Source organism: Chelonia mydas, chromosome 12 (genome assembly GCF_015237465.2).
Source record: "Chelonia mydas isolate rCheMyd1 chromosome 12, rCheMyd1.pri.v2, whole genome shotgun sequence".
In the NCBI taxonomy this organism is placed as follows: domain Eukaryota; kingdom Metazoa; phylum Chordata; order Testudines; family Cheloniidae; genus Chelonia; species Chelonia mydas.
Window position 1 is genome coordinate 7,297,280 of NC_051252.2, and position 24,435 is coordinate 7,321,714.

Below are 24,435 nucleotides of genomic sequence, written 5' to 3' on the forward strand. Positions count from 1 at the left end.
TGGGTTTCTTTGGGACAACCCTGCTTTCCCTCAAAAAGTCAGCCTACAAGTGCAATCTAGCTATTGCTTCTTTGCTGAAGCGTCACAGCAGGTACAGAGCAAATAAAGTTAAAGAATTTTAACAATTACATAAGGTTTGCTTTTCAAAAATGCAGGCATGCAAATGCACATGGATTTATAAACCTTATTTCTGGGTGGACACCGGATATTTGCAGATACAAATATGACCAGACATTAAAAAAACCTCTCTCTCTCACACACACACACACACACGTAATAAAAATGAATCCTGCTCACACTATACCTACATAGATTGTCTAAACTCCACTGGGCACAGAATCCCACTTGGCGTTTTAAGTAGTCCAGATTATCTGTCCATTTCTCTAACAAAACAAGCTGGTCACTAATACAGGATTCAGAAATTGTCATTTTATTTTCACCTGTAATTTAAAAGTGAAAAAAGTAATAGATGTAAACAAGAAACAGTGATTTAAAAGACAAAAAGGTAAATATTTTACCAGTACAATGTAGAAATATTCTAAGTCTCAACATTAAACAAAAAATTTAGGAATTCATGTACCTTCTCCTGACACATTAACAGGAAGAAATGCAATATTAAATATTCTGCATTTTACTGTACTAAGTCATTGAGAGCATGGCTATTAGCTAGGAAAATAATAATTATAGTCTATTAACAGGACAATTTTTTTCCAGCCATGGAGAGGCCTTCAAAGGGCTCTTATGCCTCTTCCCATCCCCAAAGCTACGTTTGATGGATAGCAGACCCTATGTGGCAATAATCTGAGCTATATTTGAGGACAGTACACAGTAGAGTGACGGAATTGTGTTCCACCCATTCTCTTTCCAAGGAGGTTGGGTCACTAGAATAGCATGAGTCTCCTCCTGCCCGAGGGCCTGAGCATACTTTCCCCTACAGCGATCCCATTCCCTGTTAGCCCAGCTATCACTGATCCTTACGGTGCACTAGGCTTAAGCTACAAGTTGGGAACTTCAACATGGTTATTTCAAGTGCATGCACCGGGGACAGCAGATGTGATCAGATGAAGGAAATAACCATTCTGGGGTAACATTAGTTCTGTTGTTTTTACCGTAAGAAGTACTAGGCTAATACTTACTTGTTTGTGCAAACTTTTCCAGTGCTATTAGTGCAAAAAGCATTACCGTCGGATGGGACTGGAAATTCTAAAGACAACGAGAGTATTAAACACATGCCATAGCTGTGCAAGATGTTTTTGTTGACTTGTCTAATACAATGAAAACAGTTTCTTAAAGCTAACAGATTACATTTTCAAGATTCTTCACAAGAGAAAGGCAGAGATGTTATGAGTAAGGCTACATTTTAGTCACGGGTTATTTTTAGTAAAAGTCATGGACAGGTCAGCAGGCTGTGACTTTTTGTTTAATGCCCGTGACCTGTCCATGACTTTTACTAAAAATACCCCGTGACTAAATCTTACCCGCTGGGAGGTGGGCACTCCTGAAGACTGCTCTGTGTGTGTGGTGGTGGGGCAGGGAAGGAGAGCGCAGGGCGACGCTTCTGCTGGGGGGGGGGGGGGGGGGGGGGGAGGAGGTGGAGGGAGGGAGTGGGGGCCGGTCCACGCAGGGGCCCCGCCGTTGGACCACTGCTCCAGGGCAATGCCGGGGACCAGCTGCCTAGGGCTGCCAGAGCAGTGGCCGGTGTGGCTGGCCCCAGGGCTTCCCCAGCTGCTGGTGTGGTTCTGGGGCCAGCCGCACCAGTGCTGCAAAATTCACGGAGGTCACGGAAGCCATGACTTCCATGACCTCCGTGAACGATTCGCAGCCTTAATCATGAGCAATGGGCACAGTAGGAGGAGGGAAGTGGGCCATACTAGAAGTACTCACAGGACCTATTTCTCACGTCACAACAGTTTTTAAACCAGCGTAGTCTATCTACAGTAGAACCCCAGAGTTACGAACTGATCAGTCAATCACATACCTCATTTGGAACCAGAAGTACACAATCAGGCAACAGAAGGGGGTGGGGGGGCCAAACACAGTGCACTAATGTGTTAAACTACTACAAAAAAAAAAATAAAGGCAAAGCAGCATTTTTCTTCTACATAATAAAATTTCAAAGCTGTATTAAGTCACTGTTCAGTGGTAAATTTCTGAAAGAACCACCATAATGTTTTGTTCACAGTTAGGAACAACCTCCGTTTCCAAGGCGTTCGTAACTTTGGGGTTCTACTGTACTTCAATGGAGTTGCTCCCGATTTACCTCAATGGGTCACTAGCTCTCATTGAGGACCACTGAATTAAAAAATATAAAATAAAATAGTAAAGTTTCTAGCCCCAAATGCTAAGATTATTTTTCTGACTTATACCTTCAAGATGCCTCGTTCTAGTAACCTCAAAATTTCGCAAGTTTTTTTTCCCCCTTTGAATAGAATTCATGCAAAAGACATTTCAGATGGAAAGCAGTTATTTGAAATAACTAAAGTGCAGGATTAATAAAAAGGAAGGCTAGCCTTCAATATGCTCCATAATATAAACAGAAAGTTTTGATCCATACATTATATATTTGATATATAATTTTAAATGTCCTTATCAGGCATTATGTAGAGTTCTCAGTTTGTCCTTATAGTAATTAACATAAATGAAGGAGATACTAATAATGATTAATAAGCAATTTGGCACTATCCCAAGAGAAAGTTTGGAAGACAAAAGTAGTTTATTTCTTAATCAAACAAGCACTTTATTAGCAAGTGAAAGTTTCTTCTTAGTTAACCATGTGATTTCTTTAGCATTTGGTAAATTGTAGTAGTAAGAAAGACTTGGCACTTTTATAGGTGCTTCTCATTCGTAAAGCTCAAGTGCTTTAAAAAAAAGGGTATAATTACTCTCATTCACAGATGCGGAAACTGAGGTACAGAAGTTTTGCTCCAGGTCACGCAGTCCATCAATGAAAGAGCTGAAAAGCACTTAGGTCTCCTGAATCTCTGCCTGGGGCCAACTGCAGGCCATTCTGCCATGAGGAAAGAGGTGACCCCTCCCAGAGGGGAGAGTCAGGAAGCTGAAAATTTGTTAGAATCCTTTGTGGGACGGTCTTAGAACAGTGATTTTTTTAAAAAGTGAATTTAGTGTTTGTGAAAGATCAATCAGTACCCTCTATTCATCCAGAAAACAGACACAGTATGGGCAAGATCCCCTAGATTAATGGGGCAATTTATCTGAACCGGGGGGGGGAAGGAAAGGAACACCCCTCAAGGATGTCTACCCTGCAGCTGGCAGTGAGCCTCCCAAAGTGGGCAGACTCACTCCCCGGAGGGGCTCAAGCTAGTGCTCAAAAAATAGTGTGGATGCTGTGGTCTGGGCTCTCAAGCCCACCCAACCTCCTAGGCTTGAGAATCTGAGCCACAACGTCCGTGCTCCTACTTTTAGCGTGCTAGCTTGAGACCACTGGTACGAGTCTACCTACTCGAGCTGGGAGGCTCACTCCCCGCTACAGTGGAGACATACCCTAAGGGTGAAAATTCAGTCTCACCCCAGACACCCCACCCCCAAAACACATACACATGCCTATATCAGCTTCAGAATAAAAGTCTAAACAAATAAAACCTACGGCAATTCTGCTCTACTCTTTCAGAATTCTGCCAGATGAAGAAAAATCATAGGAAATGCAGATTATTAAAATCAACAGAACTAGCCCAACATCTGCACTTTTAGGTACATTTACATTAGTGTAAGTGACAGCATAATTTGACTCAAAGTTTGCATGGGGGAGCAGAAAGAAGATCTAATACTGCACTATCTTTCATACCACTCAATGTAGAACATCCCAAAACATTTATGCTGAGAGTGTGCTGAATTAAATGATGTTCAATCCGTACGACCTCACTAGCCTGCTCCTACAGTTTACTCCACAGGATGTATTTTTCAGGAGCATCCTCAGTTATAACTAGCTGTTCTAGTACCTCTTGGTATCGAAGTCCAAAGAAGAACATGCAATTACACATTGCAGGGCATATCCCCCTCCCACTTAAATGTACCTGCATAACCTCCACTAATGCCCGTGGGAGTTAGTAAGGTGACACTACACTTATTCTGCAGCTAAATTCAAATACAATTTGGTCAACTTTTCCATTAACATGTAAATGAAGTCTGAAATTAACCAGAACACATGCTGGTGATAAACGGAGGGGAAAGAGGTTCAAAACTGCCAGGGCACAGTAGGGTTTCAATTCATAGAGCAAAGCCTGGTTATTTAAGTTCGTATTAAAATGGAAAAATAGAAAATAAGCCTATAGTCCCTAAAGGCTAAAATTAGTAAGTGAAAAGATTAACAAACATGTCCAAAGATGCAGTAACAGAACAAAGATCACTTGAACAATACTGCCTCACACCAAACTCCTGCTCTTTATACCAGCATAAATCCAAAGAGCAACTGATTTTACCACAGGAATATTTGTATATGGGCCTTTATTCACACTGTTTTTGCAGCTCTACAACGTATTAACATTGAAAGGCCAAATACTGCTCATCTTGCTTATGTGATTACTGTGTGAGCTGATGTTCTGACACCATGCTTGTGAGTAAGATGGACAGGATTTGGACCTTAATGATAGTTCCACCCAAGCTTCAAATTCACTCTGTGGTCAGTGTGTTGCAGCATATGTCCCTTTAGCATATACACTAAATGTTTATTTTTTTCCCTATATGGAATTAGTTAATTACAATTCAATCTCGGGCTCCCAGGGGATTGTTAACCTAGTTCTGATCATAAGCAAAGGAAGAAAAATTGCACACTAGCAAACCAGTTTCTGCGCAATGTGAACAGTATAATGCCAGCATAACAGCTAGCACAGTGGTATTGGATGTCGTAGTGCGGTCACCGACTCGGCGGGGCTTGGTAGAATTTTGCTGGGTTTCTATAGAACTGCAGAGACATTTACTAGGAACTTTCACAAAGACACAACTGAACTCTAGGACTCTGCACAAGTTCATCACACGCAGTGGTGACACCTGCAAGTAACATGTGCAGAACGAGAGACTTACGTTGTGAGTCTCCCTGTGAAACGGCAGCTAACACAAGAGATGCTTCATCCAACCTGTAACTGCCTGCTAAATGGCAGGTGTTATTACAGAAAAAATAAGAAGTGATCCACTGCAATGCTCTGATAAAAAGTTATGTTCAGTTAAAAAGAAGCTATGGTTATACTGTGCCTTTGCTTAAAACAAACAAAAACCACGTCTTTGGTTCCATGATACCTAGAAAGGATTAAATGGTCTAGCAAGTTCTACAGTTTCCAAAGACATTTGACAAGAAACTTCCACCATTAAGTCTTCCTTAATATTATGCCAATTATTTGTAATCTTTGTTATTTCAAAAGATTTTCTGCACTTATCTTTTATACCTATTATAGTCAACATTTCCCACAACAGAGTCAAATAACTACTGCAAAGTTTCCTACTATAGTTCATGCATGTCTAATAATGCTGTCGTTCTTGGGAAAAAATGGCAATTGAGTAACAACTTTTGTAAAGATTTTCCACTATATATAATCTGTGACCCTGATTCTGTCCAATGCACCATTCCCTTAACACCAGGGGTTCTCAAACTTCATTGCACTGTGACCCCCTTGACAACAAAGTTACTACATGACCCCGGGCAGGGGTGGATTACCCAACAGGCAGACTAAGCACGTGCTTTGTGCCCCCTGCTTTGCTGGTGCCCTAAGAAAAAATGTTTTTTTTAAAAAAATTTGATATTTGATATTTCAAAAAAAGCATCGAAGTCGTCATCATCGGAAAAATCAGAACTTTGTTAGACTTCCTTACACTCCACTACATACTCTTCCCCCGTTTTTCTGTTCTCTTTTTATTACTTATCCCCACCTAAAGCAGGGGGCGTCCTACTAACATAGATTGAAATAATGCGAGGAAATGAGATCCTGTCATGTATTGCAATAAATTAATATTTTATTACTGATATATTCTTCTGAGTTATACATGCTTGATTTGTTTTTCCCCCCTTTTTCATATATATGAATGAAAGGGAAAAAATATATATAAACACACACACACACGTGTGTACTTTTTTTTTTTTTTTTTTTTTTTTTTTAAAGTTCAGATAACTGAGTAGGGGCAGGATGAAACGTAACCAACTGAGTGAAGCACAGAAACGTAAACCGGTGGAAGAAAAGAAACAAAAAACTAGTGAAATTTTCCAAAATCTTCCAAAGCTGACATTTTTAAAAGCAAATCCACCAGAAGCAACATCTTCTCTCAGCAGCACAGACATCGTTCCAAAACCTGTAGGTGTTTCAGAGACCGACCCCTTTTCCATGGGTGAAACCACCACCATTCCAGAACCTGTGGATGTGTCAGAGACTAACTGATTATCCTATTCCTGGTGGTAACAGACATTGTTCTAGAAGGTGTGGATGTGTCAGAGCCTGAACCTGCTCACGCTGTAAATAGGAGAAACGATCCTGGTATGTGGGCTGATTTCAGTACCGATAATGACAGGTTTCAGGGTAACAGCCGTGTCAGTCTGTATTCGCAAAAAGAAAAAGGAGTACTTGTGGCACCTTAGAGACTAACCAATTTATTTGAGCATAAGCTTTCGTGAGCTACAGCTCACTTCATCGGATGCATACTGTGGAAAGTATAGAAGATCTTTTATACACACAAAGCATGAAAAAATGGGTGTTTACCACGACAAAAGGTTTTGGGGTGGGGAGAGAGAAAACCTTTTGTAGTAAACACCCATTTTTTCATGCTTTGTGTGTATAAAAGATCTTCTATACTTTCCACAGTATGCATCCGATGAAGTAAGCTGTAGCTCACGAAAGCTTATGCTCAAATAAACTGGTTAGTCTCTAAGGTGCCACAAGTACTCCTTTTCTTAGTACCGATAATGTAGCTTCCTGGGTAGATCGTGGACCAAATGACTCAACATCACACTAGGCCATTTGAGAAATCACATCGGACTTTTATCAATGGCAAACAAGATACTGTCCACAAAAAATTTCAGCATGAAAGCGATTGGTGAGAAATACGCTTGAGAATGGCCACTGTATTCACCATCAACAGGGTCTGTGTACTGTTTTGTTTGCAAATTCTTTGCATGTAAACCTTCAACATCCCTGTTTGCTGCAGATGGATTTAGTGACTGGCGGAATACTCTTAATTGAACAACATGAAAATAGCACTACTCACAGAGATTCAATGTTGACATATTTAAATCAAAGACAGGGCTTTGGATTGACACAAAAATTGGAAGACCAAATTAAAGGGGAGCGTGAATACTGGCAACATGTCTTGCAGCGTGTTATAGCGGTTATTCAAACATTAGCTGAACGTAGTCTGCCTTTCCGGGGATCAAATGACACATTTGGATCATTGCAGAATGGAAATTTCTTGGGACTGTTGGAGCTTGTGGCTCAGTTTAACCCATTTTTAGCAGGCCACGTCTCAAAATACGGGAATGCTGGCAAAGATAACCCGTCATACTTATCCAAGACAATATGTGATGAACTCATTGGTCTAATGAGTGACAAAGTTCATTCAGCTATTGCGGATGAAATAAGTACTGCTGGGTACTTCAGTTTATCTGTTGACTCTACACCTGATCTTCCACATATTGAAGAATTGAGTATTGTACGAAGATATGTCTCCCCCACAGATGGAAAACCAGCTGAACGATTTATAACATCCCTCAATTTGAAAAGCCACGCTGGTGAAGAAATTGCAAATCAAGTACTGCATTATCTGTGCCAAGTTTGCAAAACAGATTTCTCAAAGTGCAGAGGTCAATCTTATGACAATGCTGCCAACATGTCAGGGCGTTATCAAGGAATGCAGAAGCAGCTTTATAGAACAGAACAAATGCGCCATATTCATACCATGTGCTGCACACTCTCTCAATGCTGCTGGCCGCAGTGCTGTTGATTGTCGTCTGATGGCAGTAAGTTTTTTCTCAACAGTCCAGTTACTTTATACATTTTTCTCTGCCTCAACACACCGATGGGTAGTTCTTAAAACACATTTGGGCAATGATCGTGTGTTGAAATCTCTTTCTAATACTCGCTGGGAGGCACATGCAGTGGCAACAAGTGCAATTCTGGAGTCCTACTCAAAGATTGTGGATGCATTAGAAAGTACAGCTGAAGACCAATCACAAAAGGGAGAAACTATACGAGAGACAGACAACATTGCAAACAAGATGCAAGAACTAGAGTTTGTATTCATGTTGACCATGTGGAATGAAATTTTACAACACTTACCACACAAGTCAAGCTCTCCAAGAAAAAGAATTTGATTTGAAAACATGTGCAGACCTCTGTCCATCATTAGCAGACCACTTACACACTGAGGAATGATTTCAAAAGATCTGAAGACATATCAAAAGATATCTTGCCTGATACTAACTACAAAGAAGCCCAGTCCCGCAAGCGAATCAGGAAAAGACAAGCAAATGATAGCAGTGCAACTGAAAGAGCATTGAATCCTAGAGACAAATTTTGCGTATCTACTTACTACGCTATAATTGATATGCTTGAAGCTCATATGAAGAGGAGAGGTGAAGTGTACAAAGTAGTATCAAATAGATTCTTTTCTAGATGATATGGACTTATCTGACAAACAATATTTCACAAGGTTCCCAAAAGCTAGTTGACTCATACCCTGTTGACTTGAACATGAATCTCTGTGGAGAAGTACGGCAGTTCCACTGTTATATGCATGCAAAGTTTAATGAAACAGGAAAAATGAAATTCAGTCACATTGATCTTCATGACACAATACTGAAAGACGGAATACAATGTAGAGATCGCACTACGTATTTTTCTAACCTTGATGATAACTAACTGCTCTGCAGAACGCTCTTTCTCAGCTGAAAAGAATAAAAACCCTCAGAGAGCAACAATGTGTCAGGACAGACTTGATTCACTTTCCCTATTGTGTATGGAAGCGGACATGCTTTGTCGAGTCAGCTTCGATTAACTTAATCCAGAATTTTGCAATCAGAAAATCTAGAAAGAAGCTATTTTAATTTCAGCATACATGTAAGCTTTGTGTCATTTCGAAAAATAAAATTTTATTTTATGGTATAATATTTTTATTTTGAATTACATATGGGGGGCACCATAATCTTTTCAGTGCTTAGGGCCTCTAAAGGTCTTAATCCAGCCCGGACCCCCGGGGAAGGAGGTGTGGTGCTTGAGCCCCGACGCCTCGAGTTGGGGGGGGGGGAGGGGGCGACAGAGCCCGAGCCCTGCCACCTTGGGTGGGGGATGGAGCTCAGGCTTCAACTTCAGCCCCAGAGCCCAGCAAATCTAATGATGGCCCTGACGACCCCATTAAAATGGAGTCACAACCCACTTTGGGATTCCAACCGACAGTTTGAGAACAGCTGCTTTCCACTGTTCTGATTTAAGAGGGCTAAAGCACTGGAGTTCTCTGTGTGGAAGGCTTGCATAAGATCCTAAGTTAATCACGTGCTGGAAGCCTCTCTTATAATCAGGCATCCACAACAATTCTAAAACTCTGATCTTCTAAACTATTTGAAGGTTAGTTTTGCTTTAAGGGGCTTAAACTACCCAATGCCAGTAAATTCAAAGGTCAGGCTTAAAATGCCTCCCTTTTAACTCACTGCACTGGTAATGCAAGCCGGTTGGTGTGCCAGATTGCTCTCTGTACCTCCATCTGATGCAATGGTGAAGGACAGACTTTCAATCTTAACCTCACATTTTCTGGAGTGGTTTGGCCAGGCCCTTGATGTTATGTTAATGTTGCTTCTGGGTTTAATATAAACATGATCTGTTCATTTCTGGGTATCAAGTCCAAAATCCCTAGGATTGGTCCTAGCAGGAAATATTCCTCCTCTACTCCAGAGACACCCATCCTAAGTCATAGTGTTCTGCAACCATGATCACCAGTTACCAATATGAACTGGCAGTAAGGTGCATAAGCCAGACTACAAGCCAAAGAAGCCTAGGTTCAGATAGAAGGCTTAATTATGGGTTATTGTGAATGTGTTTATCTGAAATTTAGATAATTTTAGCAGTAGAGTCATTTTTGGTGAACTGTTTGCAGAAGTAAGAGCACAACAGAAATTTTAGAAGGAATAAGGATCACTGCAAGGTATCACAGGGCATTAAAGTACAAGATAAGGGATATCCTTTCCTTTACTCCAAACTAATGTTCAACTATATCCCTGACCTTTGAATTCACAAGACAGCGACTTCTTAGTTCAAATCTATTCTTCACTTTGACCACAGTGAATGGATGAACTTGTTATCTACAAGTACAATTGTGTATACCGCAACTTCCATAGCACATTAGTGTCAATGCCAGGGTCTGAACGTCACTAAGAATTTAGGAGCAGGGACTCATTTTCTCTAGGTTCTATATAGTGCCAAGCATATACTCTGTGCTTCACAAATTAAATACTTGTGGTCTTTATTTTCAGAGATATTCCTTCCTTTTTCATTCTCTCATTAAGCCTTTTTGACTCCTGCCTTATTAAATAGTTTCTATTATTTCTATAGTCTGATGTTAGATTTTCCAACATCAGCCTAAAGTGTTCACAGTTAATAAGCCTGTCCTTTATTTTGATTATTTTTAATTTGTATTATTTGGTTTTGTATGTTGAGCTTGTCATTGATTTAAGTGAAAAAAGGTGTATGTACAGACAAAGATAGATAAAATTACAAAAACTGATCTTACTGCACTCTTACAAAAAAAATTAACAGTAACACTTGCTGAAAACACTAACATTTACCACTTATGCATACAGAAGCAATTAAGAAGCTGGAGCAGCTAAGATACTACTGTGCTTAGATACTTACCAAGCTTTGCAGTAAATATTCCAGTATTCCTGGGCTGAGTAAGCCTATACTTGCAGGACCTGCAAGAACACTAAAAATGAAATGCATGTATGGGAACTGCTGCATTATCTTTTCACGTCAATTAAAGTTAACCAAGGGGGGCATTTTGTCCCTGACAAAGACCTTGCATTCACAAAAAGAAATTAAACTAGTACCCAGGGCTATGGTTTTGCACACAAGCAAAAAATGGACTCTCTACTGTATGCTTAATTTATGCATGGAGTTACTATGAATGTGCTCATAAATCAGGTATCTGAATGCACAGTCTTGGATCTACCTTCCATTTCTATGCACAAATACTCATGTGCCATAGCTGTAACTGCGTATTGTTCTAATTATCTTCAGTATTCCTATAAAGACACCTGTGACCTTGGTATCCGATAACACTTATGCCTACATATTTTTGAAAAAATATCAGGCCCCAATGTATATTTATGTAAAGCCGGTAGTTTCTCTCATTTTGTATTAATAAATCAAGGTTAAAAAGATCAGCTCCCTCAATCACTGGCACAAAATGAGTAATGCCCACAAGATACTGCCAGCTTGATGCCTAGTCACCCAATCTGCGATTGGCATTGTGGCAACAGACCAATAAAAATGCCCAGAAACACTATCTGCTTAAGGTAGTGTGGTAGAAGGGAGGGCATTCAGCTTCATAAAATCCATGAACTGTGACAAATTGGTACACACACAAAAGCACTATTATAAAACAGCATTGACCCCATCACGGCCTGGATTTCTAGAGAAGCATCTGCTCTCACCTAACCAAATGGAAACGGTCAACTAACATAGGATCTTATTTTGACCTATGGTATCAAGAGGGTGGCAAGGAGGAGGAATTGTTGCTTTTATTTCAGATATCTACATCAGAAGTCACTGTTCACGTATGACCTACACAAAAATGTTTTATGCTCTTTAGTGCTGGCTCTGAAACAATAATTAAATGCTACTTCTAAAACTGTGCTGATATCAACAGTGGGGCACAAACTAGGAATTTTAAAAAGACATGTTAATTTCAAGCACCCCTAGAAAGAAAAAAAAAAGAATAGTTGCCAAATGGGGCAACAATCAGAAGGGAATGGAAACTTCACTTTCAGCTTCAGGTAGGGCATTAAAAATAAATGGAGAATAAAGAGACCTATAAAAACAAAAATCACTTTTTAAAAACGAAATACTCCGTGTCCTTTTAAATAATGTAGCTGAAGAGCATTTGCTTCAGGTAACTACAACAGAACAACATCTGTCTGTGGTGGAAAGAACATCCATCATCTTTCCACGCATTCTCTTTAATGAGAATAATTTGTCCTTTAGCCAGTAGGCAAGATGATGATAATGTGTTCCCAGAAATTCTCTCATCCACCCAGGTTGGGCCTGTAAAAATGTTAGCACTGGTAATTGCATCATCAAGGCTGTGTGTCAGGAAATCTTACTTAGCAGATGCTTGAAATATATACACATGTGGATTGAGGTTTTATTTGGTAAATCAAATATTGAGTGCAGTAAAATCCAAGTTCAGAGCCAAGCTGTTTGCTGGTGACTGAAATTAAGCCTTATCAATATTTTGATCATGCAGTAGATTTGGTCCGAGCTGGAAGACAAGATCTCTCCTTGTTCCAAAACGTGACCTCAGTTCTACAAAGTCAGCTCTGAACGTTGCTATGCTGTGACACTATAGAAAATTCAAAAATAAGCTTTCAGACTGCTCCTTCTGCTTACCTGCTAGTTTCTCAGCCAAACAGCCCAGTACTGCAGTTGTGTTACGATGTTTGGCAGGGTGACAGGAATCCTGGCAGGCAACAGCTCCATTTAAATTTAATATTTCAGTTAATTTCTGCAATGCATCCTAAAACAGAGTCAGAATGCTATTTAACAGTATAGGAATTACGGAACACATTGTTTTCCACGCAGTCATTCAATATAACTCAATGATTCTGCTTCCATATCAATGCTAACAGGAGAATATTACAGATGCCAAGTGATAGTTTATCTGTTTTAAAGACAGACCAGAAGTTTAATTTATCTTAAAGAGTTACATTAATTCATTGGTTACTGCCAAATGAGCCAAAGGATGTCTGATGCCAACTGTATCAGAAATATTAACTTTTCCTTAACCTCAATGGATCAGAAAGATAGACTGCAGAAACCAGGGAGGACTGCCACCAAAGTGGCTTAATCGGTTCCAAATATCCTGATGCTATTTTTAAAAAAAAAACTTTATTTTGTTTTAAAATTGAAAAGACAGTAAAAAAATGAATTGCGCATAACAAAAATGGAGATAGCCCCCGAGTCCACTTTACAAAACTACGCTGTTGCTGACTCTAAAACCTCCCTCTCCCTCGGCATACGCTGCCTATACTCACTGTGCTAGTCTTTTTAACAAGAAAAAAAGACTAACAGAAACCTATGCTGAGCCTTCGTTTCCTCTGGCTATTAATGTAGGATTAAATGCAGAACAAATCTAGAGTAACTCCCACCAATTTCACTGGAGTTACACCAGTGTAAATCCAAATTCAGAACAGAAATTGCTCCACAGATGGGTCCAAACTGCAACTCCAGATTCATCTCAACCCCTCCACTCCCAAACTTTTAGGAAAGTTCAGTTGAGCTGATTCAGACCCCAGCTTCACAACTAAGCCCAACATTTAATTAAAACAAAAACAACTCTCCACACTGAAGTTATCAGCAGGGCATTTGGAAAAGATTAGTGTAACTGAGTTTATGAAGTTTTATGCTCTTTGGGTCAGATTCTGATCCAGATTTCAACCACAGCAACATGCAAAAAATCTGATCTTTGAACGGAGGTTACAGGGAAATGTAATTGTGTTCCCAAAAGAACAGCCACAAACAGAACTAATAGATAAGGCTGACAAAGTGCAAAGAGCATAGAGAAGAAAGAAAAAGAATAATCAGCAATGATTGAGGAAGGGACTTGAGGTGAAAAAGTACAACTAAAATTAGAATGAGGATGACATTCTCAGACACTGCCCTTAGTCAATCTTAGTGAAACTACAGTAGAACCTCAAAGTTACAAACTGACCAGTCAACCACATAGCTCATTTGGGACCGGAAGTGCGCAATCAGGCAGCAAAGTGACAAAAGTGACAGAAGTGACAAAAAGAGGAAAAGAAGAATAGAAGAAAAGAAAGCAAGAACAGTACAGTACTGTGTTAAATGTAAACTACTAAAAAAAATAAAGGGAAAGTTTAAAAAAAGATTTGACAAGGTAAGTAAACTGATTCTGTGTTTGTTTCATTCAAATTAAGATGGTTAAACTAGCATTTTTCTTCTGCATAGTAAAGTTTCAAAGCTGTATTAAGCCAATGTTCAGTTGTAAACTTTTGAAAGAACAACCATAACGTTTTTTTCTGAGTTACAAACACCTCGGGAATGGAAGTTGCTTGTAACCGTACTGACATTAACTGTTTTGACTTTTTTCCCCCCCTCTCTTTAAGACTCTACTCCAGAGTTTACAAAGTTGCCAATGTAAGTATAAACAAATAAAGGAAGATTGAAGTTAAACATCAAAAAGCTAATGTGGCTTTAGGTTGACTCTCTGCGGAAAACTGCAGCTTTCCAAAAGTTGGGAATACTGACTTGACAACCCTGCAAAAGTCTTCAGTTTATCCAGAACAAGTAAAGGCTGGACAACAGCACTGCAAGCTTCCCCCCAAGTGCACACAAACCTGAACGTAGGAGCCTGAGTTGTTTCTCAAGGGTGAGAAGATAGCTTATTCTCTATGTCCCACTTAGACCAGCCTTTTCAAAATTGGATGCCTAAAACTAATGCACTTGAAAATCACACCATTTAGAAGTACTGAGCAAGTCACTGGAAACTGGGGCATTTTATACCTCTGAAAAAATCGAGCCATTAATTTAGGTGCTTAACATCAAGCACCCACATTTGAAAGATTTGGTGTTAACACTTGGCTTCTCCTTTGAGAATGCCAACAAAAGGGCCATTTAATGCCAACTGTAATGGTAGGTTTGTTTTTAAATCTGGAACCGGCTGAGATCACGTCTCATTTCAGTCTACCTGGCAGATTGTATGGTGTTGACTTTCTCACTACTAACTCGGGCAGACTGGAACCTCTAACCAAGGAAGAAAGAGGCTCCTTACGCAGTTATAGTATTTGATCAACTCCTGAGCAATCAGCTACTCAGTTTATAATTTTATTTAAGAGCCAATGAATTAGAAACTTCCCAATCTCTCACCCTATGACAACGTACAGTAAAAATTAAAGTTGGCACAGTAACAAGTGTAGTACTAATGGAAGTTGCAGCAATGCCAGTGTCAGAAAGAGTTCATGGCAAAACAGAGATTTAAAAGGCCCTTAAAATAACACACCAAATCATGTGAGGTGCTGTGGGCCCAGTACTCCCACTAAACTCAATGGGATCTGTGGATGCTGAGTACCTCAAAGGATTGGGACCCAATAACACCACTTCATTTCAGTTTTTAAAATGCCAAAAGCTAAATGACTGACTTCTATTTGTAGTAAAATACAATTTATCCAGTTATGAACACACATCTGGCCATTTATTTTAATCTTACTTTAAGTAAAGAGAGCCAACAGTCAGTATCCAGCTAACAAAAGCTTTTTAAAAAAGTTACAGTATTGATCCATTTGTGGCTAAAATGCGTAAGCTAAAGAGAAAAAAAAGCATTTTGTCTTATACATAGATAAGTTATGAGGAATTCAACACTGACACAAAGAAGTGCCGGTTTAAAACATGGAGAGTAGGTGGTAAAGCAGCTGAATTTGCACTGATTTGGCATTCACTGGGCATGTACAATGAGTAACACACACCACGAGGGCCGAAGGTGAGCATACTGGCAAAAGCAACTAACAAAAGAAACCTCCCTACTCTCCTGCCAAGCACAAACTATTTTTCATAGAATCATAGAATATCAGGGTTGGAAGGGACCTCAGGAGGTCATCTAGTCCAACCCCCTGCTCAAAGCAGGACCAATCCCCAATTAAATCATCCCAGCCAGGGCTTTTTCACTCTCTTCTCACCATTTTTTCCTGAAACACTTCCACCATCAAATAGCCCACTGAATCCTAGATCCTTGCAAGTTACCCTACTTTATAAGTAACATCCGTTTTTAGCCAACTGACACCAAGGACACAGTTTACATCAGTGGTGAAAGCAGCCCAGAGACTTCCCTGGGAGTGGCAACCACACCAGGCTGAAGCTCGGCCACAGAACACATGCATTATTTAACTTACTTTTGTTGGCAGTGGACACTCATCCAGTAGTAATGTTATAACAGCTGGCCCCAATGGATCTTCTAATGGAATAACTCTAATTAAAGATTGGACAACTTCCAGCCAGCCTTCATCTGTCAACCACAAAACAGAAGCAACTCTCTGAAAATGGTGCTGCTATTTAGAAGTGTTCAAAACATGCTGGTCAATATTTAAAAAAAAAAAAAGTTACCCTACTGAACTCATTTGAATGTCATATTTTAATGGGTCTTAAAGGAGCAGTGAATCATGCACATTGTAGATCTATGGAATTTTAATCTGTAATATGCTGAAGGCTTTTATTTTGGAGAGAATATAAATTTCTACAATTGCCAGAGTAATGCTAGACAGAACATTTTAAGATGTTCAGGGAAACAATTCTGCCAGTCGTGAGCACCTGGCTCTTGATTTGTTACATATGAATTGGCTTCAGAATAAGTAACGAACAAGCACCGTGTGTATATTTTTGGTCCTGTGCTCTGGGAGTTAAGTGAGCAATGCCCATTCTTGCTGTTAAACAAGATTTTACACTTACTGCCATGCTTCAGACCAGATTCAGCACTGCTTACTCCCTGTGAAATCACATTGACATCAATGGGATTGCAGGGAGCATAAGTCAATTCTGATTTTGACTTTTCATTGTTGCTTATGAAAAGCATTTTCAGAAATTCTCACCAATTCATATATACGAAACAAGATTTCCATTTACAGATAAGCAAAGGTAAATACTACATAAATTAAAAGAATTATTTACAAAAATGAATCGATCTAGGTGTTAAAGACAAAGCAGGAATATTGTCAATGGAAGATTTGGATATGCAAGAAATATGGGATGGACCCATAATTTTTCCCAGAAGCAAAGAAAATATAGAAGATTATGGGTTTCATTTGAAAATGACCAAATGACCAAGAGGAGATAAGAGAGGCTTCGAAAAAACTAAGGGCAAGTGTGTCTGGACCATGCAGGAGTTCCAGTCAGCGCCTTGGTAAAGTTTTAGTGGTATTTGCATGTTGCCTTGAGGAGATATTTTGCTCATCAAAGTTTAATTACTACTGTCTAAACAGGTTAAGTATTTTCTTAATTACTTGTATACAGTCTAAGGGCATGCTCACACATAGACAAACTGCACTGCACGCTAGGTGTAAACCAATGTGCCACACAGTAACTGTTCACGTGGACCCTGCTGATGCACACAAAAAGTTCCCCGGAGGGCTTTGAGATATGCAGATTTACACACACTTGCTGCATGGCAAGCTTGTGTGTGTAGACATGCCCTCAGGTACGCTGGGCCCAATCCTCAACTCTTTGTGCACACTAGCCTCCATCCAAGTTGATGGGTGTTTTGGATCCACAAGGGAAGTAGTACCAGGTCTACTGTGGTGCAATCTTGCAGGGGAATTTTGCATACTAAGTGACAGGAACAGACTCTGTGCCAGCGCAGCTCTGCATCTAGAGTGTGTTTAGGGACGGGGTGAGGGCACAGCCACTAGATCTGTGATTGCTGCTGCTAGACCTGCACTAACTCCTATGTGGAAGAGAAGGGTTGCAGTCCCTATTCAAACCGAGGGGCTGGAAGTGTGGCTACCCACTTCCCGTACATGGATAAATTCCATCCCTTCACAAAAGTCCTGCGTACCTCATTGTATAAAAGCCTGTTAATTGAGTTTATAGCTGTCAGCTGGCTGATTTTGCACAGTTCACTTAAATTTAACAATTAGAAAGTGCATCTTACACTAATATGATGAGCTCAGTGAAATTATGAAGTACAGACAGTATTTCAATAATGAACACAAATTGCTAGAATTACTGGGTATAACAACATGTAATGCAGCCATATGTTTCCTCTTTAGAAGGAAGATATTCCTCTGCCTCTGGCAGTTGCACCCAAAATACTGAACAAAATGCGTTAATACCTGTTTCTGCCATTTCATGTAATGTTATCATTGAATAAGGAGGTTCCTGGTCACTGAAAGACAAATATTACATTGGTCAAAGTTGCTGTACCACAACCAACACCACATACTTAGAATAAAATTCAGTGAACAGATGTGTGCTGGACTCATCTCTAAGAAAAAAGAAAAAAAGTTACACAGACTGCAAACCTCTAATGCTCTATTTCAGTGGTCCCCAACCTTTCCATGGGAATAGCATATGCCTATTCCCAGAAGACTGTGGCGGGCGCCAGACACCCCGCCGCCAAAATGCCGCCGAGAAGCAGCAGCGGCAAGAAGCGTCGCCGCTGAAATGCTGCCGAGAAACAGCAACGCTTTTCGGCGACATATCGGCGGCACGGTGTCCTGCGGGCGCCCACAACTGCCCTGGTGGGCGCCGTTGCCCTCACAGGCACCGCGTTGGGGACCCCTGCTCTATTTGGATCTGAAATAGAAGTTTGTATTGCCTTGTACTCTGGCTCAAAAGTTCACTTTTGCATCTCCAGAATAGCTGATGAACAAGATATACAGTGCTCTACATCTGCATGTTTAAGATCTAGAGCCCCTAAAGTTTAATATTATACATTGTAAAGTGTTCCTGAAATCATGTAGTAAGAAATACTGTACTTCAGAGGGCACAAACTCAATGAAGAATAGACTGTGAGGGGGGAAAAAAAAAGATATTGAAGACTATTAAATGATTTTCCCCCCAGAAAATCTCTAAGAAAAAAGGGGGGGTAAGTCTGAAAGACAAACAATCCACAGTGTCTCTACAGACTTCAGTGTTTTATCCAGGGCAGCAGAAAATAGGCCTGTCAGAGGGATTTGGTGAGAACAAACAAAATATTTAACCCCACCTTCCCTTCCCCCCCCTCCCACAAAACCTAGCCAGTGTTCAGCTAGTGAAACTGTAAGAAATACAGAAGAACAACTTAAGAGTAGAAATAGAAGCGAGACAGAAAGTCTAACAATACAAGATATTGAAATATTGTAAACAAATGGTAAAAGAAAACTTGGGACTTGCGGGAAAGAAAGTGAGGCAATGAAAGCTGAGGGAAAGCTCAAAGGAAGTCATAGAGGCCTCGGATTCATCTGTTCCAGCGAAGCAGCACAGGATTTATAAATTTATCAGAGAGATTTAGAACTGGCAGGTGAAGAACGAGGTGTTTGTGCAATAGTGAAAAGAGTTATGAAAGGGTGAAAGGGCACTTCAGAAGATAAGAAGAAGTCTAGATAAACTGGAAGGAAACAATCAACAACCTGAGATACAGCAAATATAGCAAAAGGCAGCATAGTATTAAGTGAGAATTGTTTTTCCACCAAGAAGTTAAGAATTTTTAGACAAGTCGCTATCACATCAGGATTCTGCGAGTATCACATGCTTGATCTCAGGCAGCATTAAACAAAGTTTCAACATTAGAGGTTAAGGATGGAATTAAGTGTCCTACAAAGGGAGTTTAGCACAAGAAAATAAAGTAACAAGACGCACTTTCAATGCCTAAAACGAAGATTAGATAAAAATGAGGACTCAAGTACAAAATGTCATTAATGAGGCATCAGAGGGATTGATGTTGAGATCCCAACTTTATACTACACACACAAAGTTATGTCCCATGGCAAATTTTACTCATCTATCTGTACTCCCCACACAATGGGGCTGTACCTATGTAACAGAGTAAAACTGCAGCTCTAACAATTCTCATCTCCCGAGTGCTTCACAGATGTTACTCGTTCTAGGCTAAAGAGGGAATCTGTGGCAATGCCAGTTTTAGAACTAAGGGATTCCTTACTCTCAGTCCTGGGCTTGAGCAGTCTCTATAATTTAATATAGTCTCATCTACCATGTTTGCGTGAACTGACATTAAATACAGTTGGATTAAAAATAATAAAAAAAGACTGATTAATAAATGTGCTGCTAGCATATCTTACAAATCACAGAAGGCGGTTTCAATTACCTATGAAGAACTGCAGCATAAAATTTAACAGTATTAGGTTTCTTAAAAAAAACCGAGTGGTGAAATCGGTCCTTTTCTTCCAAGAAAAGGCTGTACTTCGTGTTGAATGTTTTTAAGTTTAAAATCGGTGTTGCCACAAAAATAGTAACATGATGGTATTTTAAAAAGTATTTTGAAGCAAATCTGACCACATAAAACCTCAAAACCAGCTTGAAAAGAAAGACAGTAATAATCACTAACGGAAAAGGTGGAACTCTGTTGAAAACTGAATTAACCTCAAGAGAAGAGAGATAAAAAGAGACGGCTCAGAGAAATAAAATGCAGAAGGATGAAAAAATAGAGGGTATTTGGCTCTGCAGGTGTTCTGGGCTAGTTTACAATGTGCAAGAAGAGACTTACTCAATGTGTAAGCTTCAGAAAAACAAAGCAAGTCATTTTAGTGCCATTAGTTTTCTCACTATGTGTAACTGCTTGCTCATTATCTTTTTATTCCATTCCTTTATACTTCGTTCTTCATACGAGGGCTCCACAGACACTTTTCCATTTCTATCCTCCCTGCAGCACAATGCTTTTTTAGGAGTACGTATAGATTCTCCGGACGTCTGTGACTGTGTTGTTTTCACACAGTGGAGATGCTCAGAGCAGCCGGCAGAGGAAGTGGGCCTTTCCGTCCATGATGTTCTTTCCATTTACATAAACAGTAAAACCACATTTCTAGCATTTTGGTTTTTCTTCTCCTGGTCTGTAGTAGACATCATCACTTTAATTTTCCAAACATTGTTCCCTCCACCTACATCTTTTCCCATGTTTGGGATGAAAAGGAAAAATCAACATATTTTTGTTCACTACTTCATTTGCGCAACACCACCTTCCACCACTGCACAACTGTGCTTTTTAATTCTTCATTCTTGTATAGACAGGAGGTAAAACTCCGGCATTTTTGTGGCTACCCCAGGAGGGAGGAGGAAAAAAAAAAAGGCAGCTTTCTTATGGTGTTTTTTGGAGAGAATGTTGGATTTTATTTCAAAAGCTAATGTTAAGAAACCGCAGAAGAATGTCCCTTGTGGATCATGATATCAAGGTATATCATATATGGAGTAATTAAATTGTCCATTTAAATGGACTTAAATTACTTTTCAGGACAGGATTTTAAAGAGAATGCTGTGAAGCTAATTTTTTAGAAAACAAATATCCTGAAATATGTTAAAACCACATATAATTAAAAGCTAAACATTTTTTTTTTAAATCTACATTTACAGTAACTCCTCGCTTAATGTTGTAGTTATGTTCCTGAAAAATGCGACTTTAAGCAAAACGATGTTAAGTGAATCCAATTTCCCCATAAGAATTAATGTAAATGGGGAGGGGGCGGGGGGGTTAGGTTCCAGGGAAATTTTTTTCACCAGACAAAAGACTACATTGCAGAGTAGGTGTGCGCACTCTCTCTCACAAAGTTTTAAACAAACAATTTAATACTGTACACAGCAATGATGATTGTGAAGCTTAGTTGAGGTGGTGAAATCAGATGGTGGAAGAGGGTGGGATATTTCCCAGGGAATGCCTTACTGCTAAATGAGGCTGAGCACTCAAGGGTTAACACGTTGTTAATGTAGCCTCACACTCTACAAGGCAGCACAAATAGAGGGAGGGGAGACGACATGGCAGACAGAGACACACCCTGTGTGTGAGTCAGAGAGAAATGCGCATTGCCCCTTTAAGTACACTGACCCTACTCAAAGCACATTGCCTTTTTAAGTAAATCAACAAGTTGAGACAGCAGCTGCTGCCAGCAATCTCCCTCTGTCCTGAGCCCTGTCATGTCCCCCACCCTGCTCTATGGAGTTGGGGTAAGCAGGATGCAGAAGCAGGGGGACACCCTGACATTAGCCTCCTTCTTGCCCTGCCCACAGCAAGCAGGAGGCTCGGGGAGCAGCTCCAAGGCAGAGGGCAGGAGCAGCACAGGGCAGTGGAAGGGGGGAGGGGGGGGGACAGCTGAACTGCCGGCAGTTGATGGCCTGCTGGGCGGCTGCTGCACAGGGAACTTAGGGGAGCTGATGGGGGGGCTGCCGGTCCACCCTGGTTCCAAGGCCCCCGGCCACTTGCTGCAACGGGCTGCTCTTCCTGCAAGAAGCGGACAAAGCAGGTGGCTGCCACACACGTTGTAAGGGAGCATTGCGCAACGTTAAACGAGCATGTTCCCGAATTGATCAGCAACGAAGCAATGTTAACCAGGATGACTTTAAGTGAGGTGTTACTGTACTCTGAGATAGCATCTGAATATTTCTGAACAAAGGAAGCTTGCATCTGGTTCCCAGGTGGGCATGGTTCAGATCCACCTCTACTGTTTATGCTGTTTAGCTTACACTTGTTCCTCTTTTCTCAACTTGGACAGAGATTAGGCAGCTTCACTGTTTCCTCTAAATTTCATTTTTAGGTTCTCAGTTGGAGACACCATAGGGGAAAGTTACATTTCTGCAGTCTCACTGTTATACAAAAAAAAAAACTTTCCTTTCCACTGAAATTTTTTTTAGCCCAGTGGAAATGTTTCTTTTGGTCTTAAAGGGACACTGTCAGCTTGAAGTCTAGTCCTGAGGTTCTCCAACTTTTCCACAGATCTGGTACATAAATGATTTTCTTATGGACAGTTCCCCATCGTTCATGATTACATGACATGTTTGAGGCAACGACAGCAATTAATTATATGGAAAACAACATTAAGAAAGTCATGTATTTTTTAGCTATCAACAAAATTTAGCAACAGAAAACAAGGAAGTGAGTCAGCACTCCAGGAGATTGTGGGCAGGGAACTGATCACACCCTTAAAACAACAACACACCACCATTACCCCCAATATTTTCAGGTACTACACCTACCCCAGAGTCCTTCTGTAAACCACAGAATATTTTTCTGTTTTTGTAAATGTTCTTCTTTCCCATGTTGCGGAGGGAAAGACGCACAGAGTTAAGTAGTCATAAGATGCTGTCAAATTCATAAACTAAATACACTGGGGGGGGGGGGGGGGGCAGGGGGAAGAGATGAGAAAAATACATACTTTCAACAGCTTTCATTTATAACACATCATAGGTGTTGCTTGTAACGCTAGTCAGTAAAATTCCAGCTGAAGGTGTTCTTTTAATGTTTTTAGAGCAAAATAGTTTTTACACAAATTTCAAGGCAAATCTGACCTCACATGCCCATTTACAGCACCCTACAGGAGAAAGGGAGACTCCTCCAGCAGGCACATTCCAGAATCAAAGCTCATTAACTTGAGATTTATCCAGTTTAAGCTCAGACCGAAGCTATTTAGCATAAAGTACAATTGACAGAGGTAATAGTTTCCTCCTGTTTTGGTCTCTCCAATCCACATAATGATAAACACTTTCGAGGCCCTTTTAAATACCTATGAAAAGCAACAGCATAACCATCAAAAACAGGGACAGATCCTGTGATCGTTGTGTATCATAAACTACCACAATGAGTGCTTTGAGCATGCAACAAGTGCAGCACTTGGCTCATCATATGAACAATTACAGTGTGCTGCCTTTAAGAATAAGAAATTAGATTTGCAAGGGAAGAGTACACATATCTAATGAAGATGAAAGCCATCTCTCTATAGTTTTGTTTCGCTATTTCCAGAGAGAAGTAAACAAAATTCTTCCAATGCAATTGATCTTTGGAGACAAACAACCTTCCCTCTTATTTTAAAAATATTAATCTCATGCATGCTCTTGGTGGTTTTGAATAAGAGATCTCTTTAATCTTTAGCACTGACATTTTCAATGGAACAGTTTTCATTAATATTGAGTGATCCTTTCGGAGGTACTTACTTATCTACCAGTGTCCGTATTACTGCCAGTGTGTCAAGCACTAGTCCATCCACATTCTGTTTTTTCCTTCTTGGTTCATGTGGCCCTCGCCCCCTCCTGGGTGGCCTTACAGGGTCCCTTGGATGGCTTCTTGCTTCAGGTACTGGTACTCTACTATTCTGTGTTTGCTGATTCTGGGATTCTACGTTGTCTTCCACACCACTATCATCTCGACAAATACAGGAGTTGCCCATGTTGCTAGCACCCAAAGTTCCCAGTATGCAGGGGATGTGCTGCTCTAGAGTCAGCAGTAAACCTTGGAGAAGGCTTCTGCTAGCATAGAACACAATCAGAGCAACTACAATCATCTAGAAAGATTTAAGAGTAATGTTTTTGAGATCGTGAATTGTGGTCTTCGCATTTTATGTGTTGCTAACAAGCTGGAATGAATGGGGAATTGTAGGTTTAGCTTCTGACATCATCAATTAAAATATGCATTGTCATCCAGAAGCATATCTGGGGGGAAAAAAAAGAAAGAAAAATGGAAGTCAATCATGTTTTAATAAATTTGTTGAGTAATAAGCAAGTCTTAAACTTCCTCCTTCAATAGTGAAGTAAA

The 24,435-nt window shown here is 40.2% G+C and overlaps 1 protein-coding gene across 8 annotated transcripts in view; it reads right to left on the reverse strand.

Moving 5' to 3' along the window:
• Positions 1-24,435, reverse strand: part of RSPRY1 (ring finger and SPRY domain containing 1) — a 56,536-nt gene that overhangs the window by 17,255 nt on the left and 14,846 nt on the right. For 5 of the 8 annotated variants that reach the window (XM_037877549.1, XM_037877550.1, XM_037877552.1 and 2 more), the window contains 7 exons: positions 23,838-24,332; positions 18,038-18,090; positions 16,106-16,218; positions 12,591-12,717; positions 10,836-10,894; positions 1,137-1,203; positions 309-440 (listed from right to left, as the gene is read on the reverse strand). In XM_037877549.1, the coding sequence (XP_037733477.1) occupies positions 309-440; positions 1,137-1,203; positions 10,836-10,894; positions 12,591-12,717; positions 16,106-16,218; positions 18,038-18,090; positions 23,838-24,184 (898 nt within the window). In that variant the 5' untranslated portion in view covers positions 24,185-24,332. Of the gene's footprint in view, positions 1-308; positions 441-1,136; positions 1,204-10,835; positions 10,895-12,590; positions 12,718-16,105; positions 16,219-18,037; positions 18,091-23,833; positions 24,333-24,435 lie in introns of those variants that run through there. The other 3 variants (XM_043526571.1, XM_037877555.1, XM_037877556.1) reach the window with 3 other exon arrangements.